The 17,383-nt window shown below is 38.4% G+C and overlaps 1 protein-coding gene across 7 annotated transcripts; it reads left to right on the forward strand.

The window, feature by feature from the left end:
• Nucleotides 1–776: 776 nt before the first annotated feature.
• LOC139749757 (mitochondrial import inner membrane translocase subunit Tim21) lies at nucleotides 777–15,938 on the forward strand. 7 transcript variants are annotated; one of them, XM_071663974.1, is made up of 6 exons: nucleotides 777–865; nucleotides 7,868–8,060; nucleotides 8,560–8,675; nucleotides 11,661–11,779; nucleotides 13,912–14,011; nucleotides 15,451–15,938. In XM_071663974.1, exons 2-6 carry the CDS (start codon nucleotides 7,877–7,879, stop codon nucleotides 15,637–15,639), a joined length of 708 nt encoding a protein of 235 aa, XP_071520075.1. In that variant the 5' UTR covers nucleotides 777–865; nucleotides 7,868–7,876; the 3' UTR covers nucleotides 15,640–15,938. The 7 variants fall into 7 exon arrangements, with proteins under 7 accessions (XP_071520075.1, XP_071520074.1, XP_071520076.1 ...); XM_071663973.1 differs by lacking the exon at nucleotides 777–865 and adding an exon at nucleotides 1,823–1,844; XM_071663975.1 differs by lacking the exon at nucleotides 777–865 and adding an exon at nucleotides 4,457–4,477.
• The last annotated feature ends 1,445 nt before the right edge of the window (nucleotides 15,939–17,383 follow it).

Genomic DNA, 17,383 nt, shown 5'->3' on the forward strand with positions numbered 1-17,383 from the left:
CCGTCAAAAGTCATCCAAGTATGACACGACATCTATCCATGATTTCAGTAATGAAATCATAAGATTGAACATGTAGCATTTCATGACACACTAACCTGTCTTTACAGCGTGTGCCTGATTCACAACTGGGTGAGAAATCAAAGACTAAGTATGACAGCTTAATCATCTATGCCACGATTCGGCAAATATTTTTTGAATGAAAAATACCAAAAACAAATCTACGAACCACCAACCTCCCATGTGAAAACCGAGGACGCTGGTTTTCGAATTATGTGAAAATCAGTACAAGTTGGGATTGGTGGGGTAAGGCCCAGGCTTCTTGACGGAATCCATGCCCTGGGACAACGATCTCTTCCCGCCTTGCCCCTCCATCCTTACGCCGGGCCAGGAGCGAGGGACAACGTGATGCCAGAGTACCTACTTCTCAAGGTGATGAGACTCGGGTACATTGTAGCATCAGACCGGCAACTGTACCATGATACACCTTTTTCAGTTAAACCGAGAGAGTAGGAAAAATAAACTGCGTATTTCAGGAAAGTTATGAATAATTTCTAACTCAAGAAACCTATTTAACAAATTTTTCACTTCCAGAACAAACACCACCACAAGCAGACAACTACCCAGCGTGACGACCTTCATCATATGCTATCGCATTACTCTTCCACAAAACAAATACTGTTAGTTCCTTACAATATATGACTCATTTCTACAAGTATATTTGCCGGTGAATCAAACTTTGCGGAATTTTTCCTACCCGACGCAACGTTCCTTAACCCTGAAGATCTTGGAAGTTCGGAGACTGACGGTGGAGCTGACGTCTAGATGGGCAGCATCATCACTCACCAACATTCCATCTTTTGGCAACGTAAGATGATATTTACGCAGGAAAGTACAGAGCATCGAAGGTCCAGGTGTTGCACCTTTTCACAAAATTTTCACCTAGTACCTAAAACGCGGGTTTGTTGCTTGCACTAGTACCTAAAAGGCGGGTTTGTTACTTGCACTAGTACCTAAAACGCGGGTTTGTTGCTTGCATATCAGAGAAAATAAGTGCATCATTTCACTCACGCTTCTCAAACTTCAATCAAAAATCAGTGCACATGTCAGTGACAAGTGATTAATCCAAATAGCCCATGAAGAATTTTTCAATGTTAACTTTCAAAGCACGGATATCTTGGGATGAGGTGGTGTAGTGTGGTACAGGGCGCACCTGAGCACCAGACATTCTGACTCGAGTGAGGACAACATCGAGCTGGTTGTTGTGAATCGATTATACAACAGAAATAGTGATCGCATCACGAAAATGTTTAAAGATACCCTTATCACAGTTTATATATATATATATATATATATATATATATATATATATATATATATATATATATATAAAAACGGCAGGAGGCTGAGCCAACTCCCTTGTTCAAAATTTGAACATGGGCCCATGTAATTCACGGGTAAAGATGCCAACCTACTTCACTACAAAAGCCCATTCAGTTAAAAGGCAAATGGGTGATCTGGCTTGGATTACTGTTCACCATGTGAAGAAACAACGGCTGCTAATCATGCTGACAGCTAACCTCTTTGCCTCTGAAGCAATGTGTTTCTGGTTTTGCTGTATGTATTAATCGGATAATCGGATAATCATGATAAATGACCAATGGACTTTTACAAAAAAAAAAAGTTCACAGTAAAGTATTATCATAAGTTTTTGCATCTAGTTGCTTATAAGCTGTTTTACCTGTTTCTTAAATCAACTTTTGGCATGATCTAGATGTGTTTTGTATTTCAAGAACCAAGATCAAGAAACCTTCAAGGTAGCAGAACCAATTTTCTATTGCTCTAAGGTAAGAGAGTTTTATTTTTTCTCCTTTCCTATCACAAAATTCCATTCCTGATGCCTTAACCTTTAGCAACATTAGGTTAAGTCATAAAACTTATATCCCTTTCCATCTGACATGCATTTGTAGCTTTTGGAGAAGCCTCAATGAAATATATTCTGTTTTGCAAGAACTTGTCTTCCTGTAAATTGTACAAGTGGAGGAGAAAGCAATAAGAGCACCTACCTAACTTCATTGAGATTTTTGCCATATGACAGAAAGAGGATATAAAGAGATTTTGTTTAAAGCAATGCTAGCACCTGGCATTAACCTAATATCTTCCATGGTTCAGAATGCTGATGTCTTCTACAGCCATATACTTACTAAATGTCACTGCTTCGATTATCCGACACTTCATTTAGCTTCATGACCAGTTTTCTTGTAAATATTTCATTGCTTACTGCACTTTAATTTCTAAACTCTTTATGAAGAACATTACAGTCTTCCCACCTTCTCAGACTAGCATTTTTGTAGGGTGCCATTTTGTTATATTCACAGATCCAATGCATCAGTTTCTTAAAGTACATGAGACTTCTAAGATATTTTCCTTGAGGCCTACTACCTGTTAACCCTTCTTAAAATGGGCATGCAATTAACGCTCAGAGAGGATGGATGAACAAAAATTTATCCACAAGGCAGTGTATTATGAGCAATTTTTTCCTACTTTGCCTTTTTGTTTTACCTTCCTTGACTACCTTGTATTGGTGCTTATTATATGCAACGGTGTGAGCTTCATATAATTAGTGGCAAGTGGGTTAGCCTGGTGGTGGTTACTAATTACTGAGCATACCTCATTCAGGCGAACACTGGTTATGAATACCTACGAGTCATTTGCATAGGGTGAGCAAAAGCTGCTGCTTGCTCACCAAATGAGGCTGAACATAGCATTGGTGGATGTATTTTCAAAATGTATCATAATATTCGAGGGTCACTGCCTTAAAAAGAAAGTTTATCATCCTTAAAAACCTACATTTTTTGGTTCTTGTTTATGTTAATTGATTCTGTGTTCTCCGTGGGATTTCTTTACATGTCAATACTTCTTATTTTTCAAGTTCTCTCCTTCACTAATTTCTCGTCTTTTCTTTACCATTCTTTTCTCATCATTCATTGTTTTCTTTCTCTTGGCATCCTCAAATTTACATTTTTCTTATCAGATATTAACTATTCTATCAATTTGGCTTTACCTCATATAAAATACTGTTGTATTTGAAAACATCATTCCAGTTTGTTTTTGCAATTACACCATTTATCATGCCCCATTTTGTTTAAATGCTGATGTCCTCGATTACTGTGTTATACTTATTTTCATCCACTTCCATATCATTCACAGCTGTTACTTCCATAATATTATAATTTTGAGAGGAAATACTGTAGTTGAAGTGAAGGATTTCAAATGAAGAATCTGTAGTTATGAATTATAAAAGTATTGCAAATTCATTCTTAAAGGAATGCATTCTTCTTATTCAATCATCTTCAGTCTATGCCAGATAATGAAACATCACTGTAACAAATCTTATACATTTTTTAAAAACCTAAATTTTCATCACAAAATACTAAGACTTTTTTATGTCAGGTAGGCTTAGAAATGCAAGAAAACTGGTTAAATTCAGATATTTTTTCAAGAAAGGATGACTTATCTTAGGAAATGCCAACAAAAACTAAATACAGTGAAGGAATTTAGTAACCACATTCACTCATTACACAGACTGTCTGCACTACTACAAATATAATCATGCATGTTGTCTGCATCTGAATTATACCCTCTTCCAGTTTTATCTCAATGTCAACCTATAATTTAGCAAACCACCCTTGAGCGTAAACCATAACATTAATGAAGCCAATTTTCTCTTCAAAAGTGAGACAAATGTAATTATCAAGTCTACGATCAAGTCAACTAAACCGATAAATTTCTTCGTTTTGAGAAATGCTGTAAAGCTTCGGGTTACTGAAATAGATTTCATGTATCATTTATAAACCATATTAGTATAACTCGACGTCAATCTGGTATTTACTTCCATGGCTCGTTATTTAAAGGTTAAATATGTAGTGTTTCACCATTTTGGTATATGTACCCTGGAAGCCCTGCCCTACCTCGACCCTCCCTACCACCGATGGAACATTAAAGGAAACCAACTGTCTCGTCACGTGAGAGACAAATGTAATTACCAAGAGCCTACGATCAAGTCAAAGTAAACTGGTAAAATCCGTTTCGGTAAATGGCGTAAAGCTTTAGGTTACTAAGATAGGTTTCATACATCATATATAAACCAGATTTGTATAAGTCGACGGCAATGACGTACGTACTTCCGTGGTCCGTGTCATTCAAATGTCAAGTATATCGTATATCACTACTTTGGAAAATGAATCATCAACCAAAATAATAATCAAATACTTACAGTTGCTGTTGCGTCATAGGAGGAACCTACATAACACACCTATATAATACTGGAAATCGAAAACGGTGCACTAACACACAATAACAACATTTCCTTCATAAATGACGAGATACCTACGTTTGGGGTGTCTTCGGCATTCGTCCACATAAGCTACAGCGAAGAATTAATGGCTGAGAACATCAACACACCCACTTAGCGTGACAGGTTAGACTCCTTTGATCTCCGCTCGACAACATCGTCTGCATTTACGGTGTATTTTTACGACATCTGTTGAGGAAAAATAGTACTATCGTAGTGACATTTTGTCAAATTACTTCCCTTGTCAAGACATTCGAAGTTTCATACTATGTTGCGCTTCTGCTTATGATATTACGCTTCACTTCACCAAGTGATGAATATTATTGACTTATTAATATAAACACAATAATATGAATAAGTTGGTATCTCATTCTCCATAGAAAATGTGGAACAGCTGATCATGTAAACAAACCGGTATGTGTGGAGTTTGTTGTCATGCTACAACCTCACATTTATTAGTACCTGTTTAATGACAAATATATTTGTGACTGGTTTGAGAATAAGAGTGGCTTGCTTACGGTGATTTTAATCAGGGGTCATTCAGTGAAGGAAAGGTAAGTTTGTCTTGTGATAACCGATTATCAGCTTGAGACTGAATTGATTTGATTTGATTTTGGTAAAGGAAACGAAGTTCAGATGTAAATAATTCAACAAGGATTTCACATACAGGATTTATAAAAACATATTACCAATGTGGTCCTCATGATACATTCAGCTTTATTGATATAGTAAAAATATCAAGTACAAAATTGCAATTGAACTAGAAATATAATTATTTCGAAATGTCTGACAAGGTAATTTTTCACTGTACGGATCTACGTGTTCTCGATGAAAGATTTTGAAGAAAGTTAAATCTAGGAATTCCTCGCAGTGTGCAGAGTGTGGCATTGTAGGTGTAGCATCAAGTACAGTCAATTTTAAGTCGTAAATTCGGAGCAGCTGTAAGATTGAGGAAATTGTGGGGTAAAAACATTATACCAGCAGTTTAGAGGGTAATAAATGCATTGTTGATATCGTTAAACTTCAGCAACTAGGAAATTAACAGGAGGAGCACCTCTGGTGTCCTGAGGTCATTTTCCTATGAGAAGAAGAGTGGCAATTGTGTGGACAGCTGAAAGAAATAATCACATGGCACTTATTCAGATGCTACAAAGCTATAGTTGGATTGTAAGTCAATATACAAACTGGTTCAGGCTGTAATACAAGAAAACTTTGCTGTAGGGTCCAGATAAGCCTAATTTCCTCTAGTAACCAATAATTCTGAAAGATTTCCAGTGTTACTCAGGGCCCTTTAAAGGTTCCTGCAGCCTAAGGTTATGCTACTTCCATTGGCAGAGAAATGTAGACTCCTTTTGATTGAGAAATTCCTTGACAAGTCTATATTCCCATGATACTGTCTTCCCAAAGTTGACTTTTTCACTCACCGTGTTACCTTGAGCAGGTGAAGTTCAGTAACACAAGCATATATCTTTACATCACAAAATTATCACCATTAGATATACAATTTGTGTCAACACAATACCTCTGCAATTTAACCAATATATAACTTTACATCCCACGTATTCCCTGCATGTCATAGAAAGTGACTAAAGGGAGCAGGAGGCGGGAAATTCTCCCCTTCAGTTTTTCTCTTCCAAAAGAAGGAACAGAGAAGGGGACCATGTGAGGATTTTTCCTCTTAGGCTCAGTCCTCTGTTCTCAACACTGCCTCGCTAATGCAGGAAATGGGAGCGTTTAAAAATGTGTGGAAGGTGAGAACATTATCTCGGAAAGCAAAAATGGGTATGTTTCAAGGAATAGTAGTTCCAACAATGTTATATGGTTGGGAAGTGTGGGCTATAAATAGGGTTGTGCGGAGGAGGGTGGATGTGTTGGAAATGAAATGTTTGAGGACAACATGTGGTGTGAGGTGGTTTGATCGAATAAGTAATGAAAGGGTAAGAGAGATGTGTGGTAATAAAAAGAGTGTGGTTGAGAGAGCAGAAGAGGGTGTATTGAAATGGTTTGGTCACAAGGAGAGTATGAGTCAGAAAAGATTGACTGAGGATATATGTGTCAGAGATGAAGGGAACGAGGAGAAGTGGAAGACCAAATTGGAGGTGGAAGGATGGAGTGAAAAAGACTTTGAGCGATTGGGGCCTGAACATGCAGGAGGGTGAAAGGCGTGCAAGGAATAGAGTGAATTAGAACAATGTGGTATACCGGGGTGGACGTGCTGTCAATGGATTGAACCAGGGCATGTGAAGAGTCTGGGGTATACCGTGGAAAGTTTTGTGGGGCCTGGATGTGGAAAGAGAGTTGTGGTTTTGGTGCATTTTACATGACAGCTAGAGACTGAGTGTGAACGAATGTGGCCTTTGTTGTCTTTTCCTAGGGCTACCTCGTGCGTATGTGGGGGCAGGGGGTTGTCATTTCATGTGTGGCGGGATGGCAATGGGAATGAATAAAGGCAGCAAATATGAATTATGTACATGTGTATATATGTATATATCTGTGTATGTATATATAAGTATACGTAGAAATGTATAGGTATGTATATGTGCGTGTGTAGACAAGTATTATATACATGTGTATGTAGGTGGGTTGGGCCATTCTTTCGTCTGTTTCCTTGCACTACCTCACTAATGCGAGAGACAGCGACAAAGTATAATAATATATATATATATATATGTATGTGTGTGTGTGTGTGTGTGTGTGCGTATGGTACCCAGGGCTTCCTTTCCAAGGGCTTGAGCAGCCCAAGGCTGTGCTACTTCCAGTAGCAAGGAAATGACTCTTTTGACACAACTGTACTTCTAGTAATGTATCCTCACCAAAGGCAACTTTTCACTCAAGGTGTAACTTCATGCAGGTGGATTCCAGAAACACTTATGTGTAGATATATTTTGTTTTTTATACTTGCTTGCCTTTTCTCATCTCTGAGATTTAGAATTAAATGATCCCTGTTATAGAAGGCCAGTGCTCTGTCTCTCTGTTCATGAGACATCTAAATTATTATCATAGGTATGAGTAGTTAGCATTATGAAATACTATCATACATCCTCAGGGCACCTTTCATGGTGCTTCTACAGCTCCACTTCTGAACTCCACAGGGAAATAATGGAATCCTTTTAAGCATGAAGTTCCTAAACATGACTGTACTTCCATTCATTGATGATAATACAGCATTGCTTTGATGTCACTACTTGCAGGCAGAATGTGGTAACACCACTGTTTAATATAAAACTGACAGGCAGAATAAGACAAATAAAAAGGTTATTTAGATTTTTTGATTAAATGAGAAAATGCATATTGTTAGCACAGGTCATGTAGACACTTTACTGTTTCATATTCATTCAGACAAGTGGCTTAAGGACATTGATACTATCCAATGATTTCTAATATTTAAACCTTTTCTTGTGAAAAAGGAATAACATGAATTTTTACTTTGATTTACAGCATTAGCATTTTTCAGTTTTTGTTACATGTATAATGTACAGTACTGTGATTTAAAGTATACTTTCACATATCTTTCAGATAAACATTATGCTGCTGGTCCCCCTTCATAAGTCCATATGCCAAAGATGTGTGGCAACGCAGCTCACTAATCCAGTGATGATGTCTCTCCTTAATACTCGTCAGCTCACCACACACCAGTTTTTACAGAATATCAATAAATCTTTATCAAAAAATGTTAGGTCTGACAAATCAGGTGGATTTGGGAGGAAAGGTGAGTCAACTGTGCTTTGATATACAGTAAATCGTCAATTTGATGGACTAATAGGGGGGGGAGGGGTGTCCATTAATACTGAGAGTCTGTTGAATTGAGTGCAACCTATAGGTAGCGCAAGGAAACAGACGAAAGAATGGCCCAACCCACCCACATACACATGTATATACATACATGTCCACACACGCACATATACATACCTATACATTTCAACGTTTACATATATATACAGTGGGAGTGATTGTCAGTTCAAGGTGACTGGAGGCTGTAAGGTGTATTTAAGTCTGTCTGTCAAGTTAAAAGGATTGAAGACTTCTGTGGAAATGCAGACATTCTGTTGTGGGTGAGCCATTGATGCAGTTGTATAATATACTGCTGCATGTTTGTTGCTGCTACTGGGATGTTAGGATGTTGTGATTGATTGTCACTGTACCATGTGCTGTTTACATGAATTTACCACATATCCACTTCTGATAAATTTTGCAAATTATTCACTCAGCCAAGGAAGCCACAAGGACTACGTACTACACTGCTGTGGTGGTGCTGGGTGTAGGAGTGACTGGCCTCATGATGTACTCAGTCTTCAAAGAGCTTCTCTTCTCCTTCTCACCACAGGTGTCGAGTGTGTTTGCATTTTTGTTACCTTAGTTGCAAAGAATTAATCTATCAAGTAGATTTCTTCTGTAGAGGATATGAAATTCCTGTTAACTACTTTATTTATAACTTTATGAAAAGAAATGCAGATTTATTTTCCAACTCCCATAGTTCAAAATTCTTTCTCTTAGATAGTTGGAGTTATAGTGTAGTACCACTTTGAATGGAGAATTATAAAAGCTTTTGATAAATTGAAGTCCAGTACAGTACTTGAGAGTGGTGGAAAAATAAATGTTGAGATTAATATCATGCAAGAGAGAACTGAAGAGCTGTTGAGAGGGTAAGAACAGAGCAATGAGTAGTAGTTTTTCAGTGGCTTTAGTTTGGTTGGTGCGTTATAGGCATGAGGGGTCCAGTGGTTTATCTGTTAGATATTTTTAATAGTGAAAAGGTGAGTGATTTCAGAATGCAGACATTTTTTATTTTTATGTCTGGAGAATGCAGTTTTAGATTTGTGTGTGCCTCATGGAAGTTAGTTGAAGACTTACTTAGAGAATGATTGTTTAGTGTTTTTCAGGTCATTTGGGTGTGAATTTGGGGCATTAAAGTGGTGCTTTTTGGTAGGGGTGGAGGATCTGTGGGAACAGGTGGCTGAATTGTAAGGCTAAGGTGAGCTTTTTATTTCTGTGTGAAGGTTTGTTATAAAGTGACTCAGGTGAAATGGGCCCTTTGCTGTTGCATAGAAATGGCTGTCCAGCTTGTGGAAGTACTTTTGTTTCATTTGTAAGAGTTTAATGTTTGTGGAAACCCTACAGAAAGGGCTTTTGGGACAGGAAGGTACAGTAAGATATATTTACTTATTTATTTATTTATTTATTTTATCTATTATACTTAGTTGCTGTCTTCTGCATTAGCAAGGTAGCTCAAGGAAACAGACAAAAGAATGGCCCAACCCACCCACATACACATGTATATACATAAACGCCCACACACACACATATGCATACCTATACATTTCAACATATACAAACATATACATACACCGACATATACTACATACATACATATGTACATATTCATACTTGCTGCCTTCATCCATTCCCACCACCACCCTGTCACACATGAAATGGCACCCCCGTCCCCCCGCTTGTGCATGAGGTAGCGCCACGAAAAGAAAACAAAGGCCACATTCATTCACACTCAGTCTCCAGCTGTCATGTGTAATGCACCGAAAACCACAGCTCCCTTTCCACATCCAGGCCCCACAAAACTTTCCATAGTTTACCCCAGTCGCTTCACATGCACTGGTTTAATCCATTGTTAACACATTGACCCCAGTATACCACATCATTCCAATTTACTCTATTCCTTCCATGCTTTTCACCTTCCTGTATGTTCAGACCCTGATTGCTAAAAATCTTTTTCACTCCATCCTTCCACCTCCAGTTTGGTCTCCCACTTCTCATTCCCTCCACTTCAGACACATATATCTTCTTTGTCAATCTTTCCTCACTCATTCTCTTCATACAACCAAACCACTTCAATACACCCTCATCTAGAATGTCAACCACTCTTTTTACTTCCACGCATCTCTCTTACCCTTTCATTACTTACTCGATCAAACCACCTCACACCACATATTGTCCTCAAACATCTCATTTCCAACACATCCACCCTCCTCTGCTCAATCCCATCTATAGCCCATGCCTCACAACCATATAACATTGTTGGAACCACTATTCCTTCACATACCCATTTTTGCTCTCCGAGATAACGAGATAACATTCTGGCTTTCCACACATTCTTCAACACTCCCAGAACCTTTTCCCCCTCCTCCACTCTGTGGCTCACTTCCACTTCCATGTTTCCATCCGCTGCCAAATCCACTCCCAGATGTCTAAAACACATCACTTCTTCCACTTCACTTTGATGTATGTATGGATCATGAAGTGCCTGAGGATTGGTGGAATGCGTGCATAGTGCCATTGTACAGAGGCAAAGAGGATAAAGGTGAGTGTTCCAACTACAGAGGCATAAGTTTATTGATTGCACCTGGGGATACTATATGGGAGAGTATTGATTGAAAGGGTAAAGGCATGTACAGAGCATTAGATTGGGGAGGAGCAGTGTGGAGGGGAGGATTTCCAGCCCCCCACTCTCTCCCCTTTTTACGACATGCAGGGAATACATGGGAAGTATTCTTTCTCCCCTATCCTGGGTTAGTGAAGTAGCGCAGGGAACTGACGAAGAAAGGCCACATTTGCTCACATCCTTTCTCTACCTGTCATGACCAATGCACCAAAAGGTGACTGACTTTTCACTTACAGTGTAACCTAAAGTATGTGAAGTTACATTGCAAATAAAAAGTCACATGGCAGTATATTCTTAAGAATCTTTCACCCCAGTGGAGTCTACTGTTTCCTCTACCACCTTGGACTGCAAGAGCCTTTAGAAAGAGGTCCTAGGTATTGCCAGGACTCTTTCATAGAAATTTGGTTCTAAGTAATTGTAAAAAAGAAAAAGATTATAATGGGCTACAGAAGAAAATGTACAGAAGAGTTTGAATGTGTTGGAAATGAAATGTTTGAGGGTAATATGTGGTTTGAGGAAGGTTGATAGAGTAAGAAATGATAGGGTAAGAAAGAGGGGTTGATAGAGTAAGAAATGATAGGGTAAGAAAGAGGTGTGGTGATACGAGGAGTATGGTTGAGAGGCCTTAAGAGGATGTAATGAAATGGTTTGGACATAGGGAGAGTGATGAGAGGATAATAGAGTGGATATATGTGTCAGAACTGGAGGGGATACAGAGAAGGGGGAGACCAGATTGGAGATGACAGGATGGAGTGAGTAAGGTTTTGAGTCCTTGTGGCCTGAACAAGCTTGAGGATGTAGGGTGTGCTTGGGATAGATAGATATACGCAGGATAAGATAGGTATATATACACAGAATAAGCCTTTTATTTTACAAATGTGTGTTTTTTGTCCTTTGTGCTGTTTTTCCTTTCAGACAGTGTATAGTGCTGCTGTTGAAAAGTGTATTAATCATCCTAGAGTGATTGATTTCCTTGGCGACTCAGTGAAGAGCTATGGTGAGGAAAGTCGCCGAGGACGCAGGCAGCACATTAGGTAGGCTCATTCTTTAACTGCCTTTGGTTTGGGTAGTTATATCTACCAGATTGACATTCAGAAAACTTGTGAAAGCTTGCACTGTATTTAGATGTACTTCTAGACTTTTGTGATTGTACAAAACTTGTGAATCTCATAGTTCTCTACAGGGCAAACTTTGTCGTCAACCACATAGATTAGTTATTTGTGAAAATATCAGTGACATGTTTTTATCATAGCAGTTTGTAGCCCTCTGAATTTTTTAAGAACAAAAAGACTCTATGTTCATGGTATATGCATGTAACCATGTATAATTCCACACAGAAATTTGGATAAGGAAATCCTTGGTAAGCCATTCGCAGTATACATTAGACCAAAACTGGATTATGCTTCTTAGGTCTGGTCACTGCACCTAAAGCAGCACAAAGATTGGATTGAGGGAGTCTAGAGAATAGCTACAAAGGTGATACCTGAATGAAGAGGGTTGAGCTGGAGTGAGAGGCTGCAGGCTACAAATTTTTCCGCCTTAGAGAAGGGATGGATAAGAAAATAATCATCAGATTGTTCACAGCATGATTAGGGCAAGACTAGAACATGCTTCTGAAGTTTGGCCATCATGCCTGAAGAAGCACAAAGAACTAAAGGATTATGCTTCTTAGGTCTGGTCACTGCACCTAAAGCAGCACAAAGATTGGATTGAGGGAGTCTAGAGAATAGCTACAAAGGTGATACCTGAATGAAGAGAGTTGAGCTGGAGTGAGAGGCTGCAGGCTACAAATTTTTCCGCCTTAGAGAAGGGATGGATAAGAAAATAATCATCAGATTGTTCACAGCATGATTAGGGCAAGACTAGAACATGCTTCTGAAGTTTGGCCATCATGCCTGAAGAAGCACAAAGAACTAAAGGAGAAGGTATAGTGATGGGCAACAAAGAAAGCACAAGAATTAAGGGAGTATTGGAGGGAAAGGGATTGTTGAAGAGAGGTACCAGTAGGAGTGTTAATGAGGTGAAATGGCTTTAATTCCACTCATGTTAAGAGAACCACCCAAAATGTGTAGGCAGTAAATAAGACTCTCTAGATGTAAAACAGTTACCCACAAGAAAAATTATAGTCCACACCTACACAGCATTTCTGTCTTTTGGGAAACAGATTTTGTGATATGCAAGATTTTTGGATTCCAAGATAGAGAAGAAGATATGGTTATACCCAACATGTATATGTTATTGTAGAGTTGGATTGTGATGCTTTCAAACTGAATATTTAGAATGAGATACAGAAAGAAAAGTTGGCAGATGCTGCTTATATATGCCTTACTGATTTCATCCAGTTTATGGCATGGCCATTTCAAGATGCTGCATAGGTCTCAATTTAGAGAGGAATTATGTTCATTCTAAGAAAAAGAATGAGCATTGTAGAGGAGAGGGAAGGGAAAGTGAGTTGAAGTATGCAGAGTTGATTCATCAGCAGAGGAGCAAATAGGATAAATATTGAGGAAAGATCATTTATGGAAAGAAGAGCAAAAGGACAAAACACCGACTGAAACCAGTGTTGATAGGATAGTGACAACTTACAATTGTAATGGACTGAATAGAGAGGAAGTTCTTTACTAATGATTAAAGATGGGAATGACTTTTTCATTATTACATACTGTGCATTCATATGTACATATTATCTTTAGTTTTGTATTTTTACCTCTTTAAAATTCTTTTTAATCTTATTTTTGATCAGCCTTGATGGAACTGCTTGTATCTTTGATGCATATCTCTGGTTTAATTTTGAAATTAGATTTTGCATTTATATGTACATCCATAAGTATTTCCCAAATTTTAATACTTTTTTTTTTTATATATACATTTTCATAGATTCTTATATAAAAAGACTCTTTGGCCATTGTCACTCATTTGATGGGAGTTCTCAGAGGGAACAAGCATCAGAGATATAGACAGATGTATGGATAGAACTTATGAGTTTACCAGTCCTCAAAATACATGGGAAAATGAACATAGCCTTGATTATATTCTGAATTATATTGAATTTTGATCAGACTTTCATGCATCTATGCATTTTATTGATTGTCAAAAGAGGTATTAAGGAGTTCTCATGCACATAGATACTTTTCATAGATACTCTATTCATCCATTGATTTTACAGTCATCTGTCATATGAAGTAGAAGGCACCAAGGGTTTGAGAATCAAGTTTTACTTAACAGGACAAAGACGAACTGCAACGGTTCACCTTGATGCTCGGGAGGTTAGTGTGCTACTGTATTTTGCCTGTGAACGAAACCCTTTCCAGGATGAATAGCATAAAAAATTCATCATGGTTTTTAATAGTTAATGCAAAAACTCATCTTTTTTAAAAAAGGTATTTTGACTTGAGGAGATTTTCTTAGTCCCAAAGAGAACAAGCCAAGGTTTCCTGTTCAGTTAGTTGGACTTGATTTTGTGGTTTGTTTTGTTTATAGATTATACACCCATATTTCATGCTAATCTTATTCTATTCATGTTACTCTTGGTTTTAATGTTGCAACATACAGACCTTTTCAGCCCAAGGTTGCACTATTAACAGTAGCAAGGAAAGTGGACTCCCTTGGAGTGAGAAGTTCCTTGGCAAAAACCTGCACTCCCAATACTACAGCCTTGTCAAAGGAGAATTTTCACTTGTGGTGTAACTCTTTACAGGAAAAGCCTGGTAACCCCTTCATGGTTTCCCCATATATTTCCTTAAAGCTGGCAGAATAGGATGAAAAATTCCTGTCTAGTAGTATTGAAAAGGAAGCATTGAGGACATTATCTCGGAAAGCAAAAATGGGTATGTTTGAAGGAATAGTGGTTCCAACAATGTTGTATGGTTGCGAGACGTGGGCTATGGATAGAGTTGTGCACAGGAGGATGGATGTGCTGGAAATGAGATGTTTGAGGACAGTGTGTGGTGTGAGGTGATTTGATCGAGTAAGTAACGTAAGGGTAAGAGAGATGTGTGGAAATAAAAAGAGCATGGTTGAGAGAGAAGAAGAGGGTGTTTTGAAATGGTTTGGGCACATGGAGAGAATGAGTGAGGAAAGATTGACCAAGAGGATATATGTGTCGGAGGTGGAGGGAACGAGGAGAAGTGGGAGACCAAATTGGAGGTGGAAAGATGGAGTGAAAAAGATTTTGTGTGATCGGGGCCTGAACATGCAGGAGGGTGAAAGGAGGGCAAGGAATAGAGTGAATTGGATCGATGTGGTATACCGGGGTTGACGTGCTGTCAGTGGATTGAATCAGGGCATGTGAAGCGTCTGGGGTAAACCATGGAAAGCTGTGTAGGTATGTATATTTGCGTGTGTGGACGTATGTATATACATGTGTATGGGGGTGGGTTGGGCCATTTCTTTCGTCTGTTTCCTTGCGCTACCTCGCAAACGCGGGAGACAGCGGGGGGGGGAAAAAAAAAAAAACCTTCATTCAGACTTTTTTTTTTGACATTCATGTCATTGGTATAAGTATCTAACATGTGTTGAGAAAGTTAGATCAGACACTAACAAGATTTACATCCCTCTTGCAGGGCATTATTTCACTCAAAACATGTCTTTACAAGTTACTTCTTTTGACCAATTTCTTCTTTTGGTTAACTAGAACATATAGTGCAGTGCATGAGTTTTCCCTGGTTTTGTCAGGCCATGAGTCTGATATCCTGTGTTTTTACAGACCTCCTCTGGCTTTGGGTTCCGGTACTTGTTTGTTCAACTTGACTCGTACCCATACGAGGTCATTGTCATTGAGGACAATCGGGAACCATCCTCTGACTCATCTGCAAGAACGTCCTCCCCTCTTGACAGCCCAGCAACACAAGTAAATGATTTGTCTGGACTTACACCACTCTTTCCATCAAAGTAATTATTTTTAATCAATATTATTCTTCATATGATTTTTCAAGGATGTTGTGGACAACTTTTGTCCATGTTTTTCACAAAGATCAGTATGTACAGACATATGTGTTGCAGATACTGATTAGCTACAGCCTATTACTGGAAGAATGAAACTTGCAAATCAGGGAACCCCACAAGATTAAGTCTGATGAACCATGCCTTAGTAGAGCTTGAGTTTATTTAAACAAAAGCTGAGAATATTTTAAATAAAGTGTTGATAATACATATTTTTATGAAATAAAAGTTGCAGTTAAAAGTTTAGAATTATCTCTTGCAGTTTTTCTGACTCCTGCATTATCTTTGAAATATATTTTAAGGAAATAAGTATGAGAATGGTTCTGTTTAGTATAACCTGTTTAGTGTTGGTATTGCAATTCATCCAAATAAAGTTAGTTTGTAAGATGTGCTTGACATCCTACACTCTCCAGTTCACTCTGTCCCATGCATGCCTTTCACCTTATTGCATTTTGGCCCCAATCACTCAAAGTCTTCTTCACTCCATCCTTCCATCTCCAATTTGGTTTCCCTATTCTCCTTATTCCCCCCTACTTTTGAGACATATATCCTCTTTGTCAAGCTTTCCTCATTCATTCTCTCCATATGTCCAAACCATTTCAGAACACCTTCTTCAGCTTTTTCAACCACACTCTTTTTATTACCACACATCTCTCTTACCCTTTCATTATTTACATGATCAAACTACCTCACACCACCTATTATCCTCAAACATTTCATTTCCAAGACATCCACCCTCCTCTGCTCAGCCTTATCTATAGCCCATGTCTTGCAACCATATAGCATTGTTGGGACTACTATTCTTCAAAGATACCCATTTTTGCCCTCCCTGATAACCTTCTCTTTCCACACATTCTTCAGCACTCCCAAAACCTTTGCCCCCTCCTCAGGAAAACATAGGAGAGGGCATAGATTCTTCTGGGATTGTCACCTACTGGCTTTTAACCATTCAGCACAAAAAAATATAACCTTTTTTGTGGGGTTTCTCACCGTCCACTGACCACTTGCTTCCTAATCTAACTTGATAGCTCAACTGAATATGATATCAAGAGGCATCATTAAAAGCTGTTGAAGTATATCAATGCTTGAGGCTAGATTGGCTAACCCTGATAGGCTATTGTATGATTGATGTAAACAATGTTGCAGTGAAAGTGTGCCCATTCTGGGCTTTTGTATGAAGAGGCCAAACAGTTTCATAAGGACTTACAATTTAGCAGACCTTGTGATTTTTCAGATAGAGATCGCATAAATTTGTGCCATGGCATTTGCTACATCAGAATTTGCAAAGAAACTTAAAGCAGTCATTGAGGCTGCTGAAAAGTTTATTTGAAGCTGTACTGTTGTATTTCCTGCCTCAGAATATGTCATGAGAAACTCTCAATAGGCAATAAGGCCACTAAAATCATAATAACAAGCTTTCTAAGTTAGTGAAAGATAATATTACTACATAACATATCTACAGCATATATGAGACTGAGCACTTCTGGCTGTGCATGCCAGAAACGTGCTTGTTGCAGCAGATAAACATTAAGTGTCTGGTGCAAAGGAATCAAAGTAGAGAGTGACTGTACTTGTGTGCATAAATGTGGCTGGCACAATAAAATTTTGACTGGTCTGGATATCAGTTTTGGTTTTGTTAAAGCACCTCAGCTGTGATAGGTTTGGCCACCCTGCTAACAGCTTGTAACTCTACTTAA

This window comes from Panulirus ornatus, chromosome 8 (genome assembly GCF_036320965.1).
Source record: "Panulirus ornatus isolate Po-2019 chromosome 8, ASM3632096v1, whole genome shotgun sequence".
NCBI classification, from domain to species: Eukaryota; Metazoa; Arthropoda; class Malacostraca; order Decapoda; family Palinuridae; genus Panulirus; species Panulirus ornatus.

Excerpts from the sequence above, each read along its gene's own strand:
- LOC139749757 (XM_071663969.1), top strand. The coding sequence starts at position 5,480 with ATGGCACTTATTCAGATGCTACAAAGCTATAGTTGGATT. Across the intron at positions 8,676-11,660 it reads TCTTCTCCTTCTCACCACAG|ACAGTGTATAGTGCTGCTGT; the intron begins GTGTCGAGTGTG and ends TTTTCCTTTCAG. Across the intron at positions 11,780-13,911 it reads GGACGCAGGCAGCACATTAG|TCATCTGTCATATGAAGTAG; the intron begins GTAGGCTCATTC and ends TTGATTTTACAG.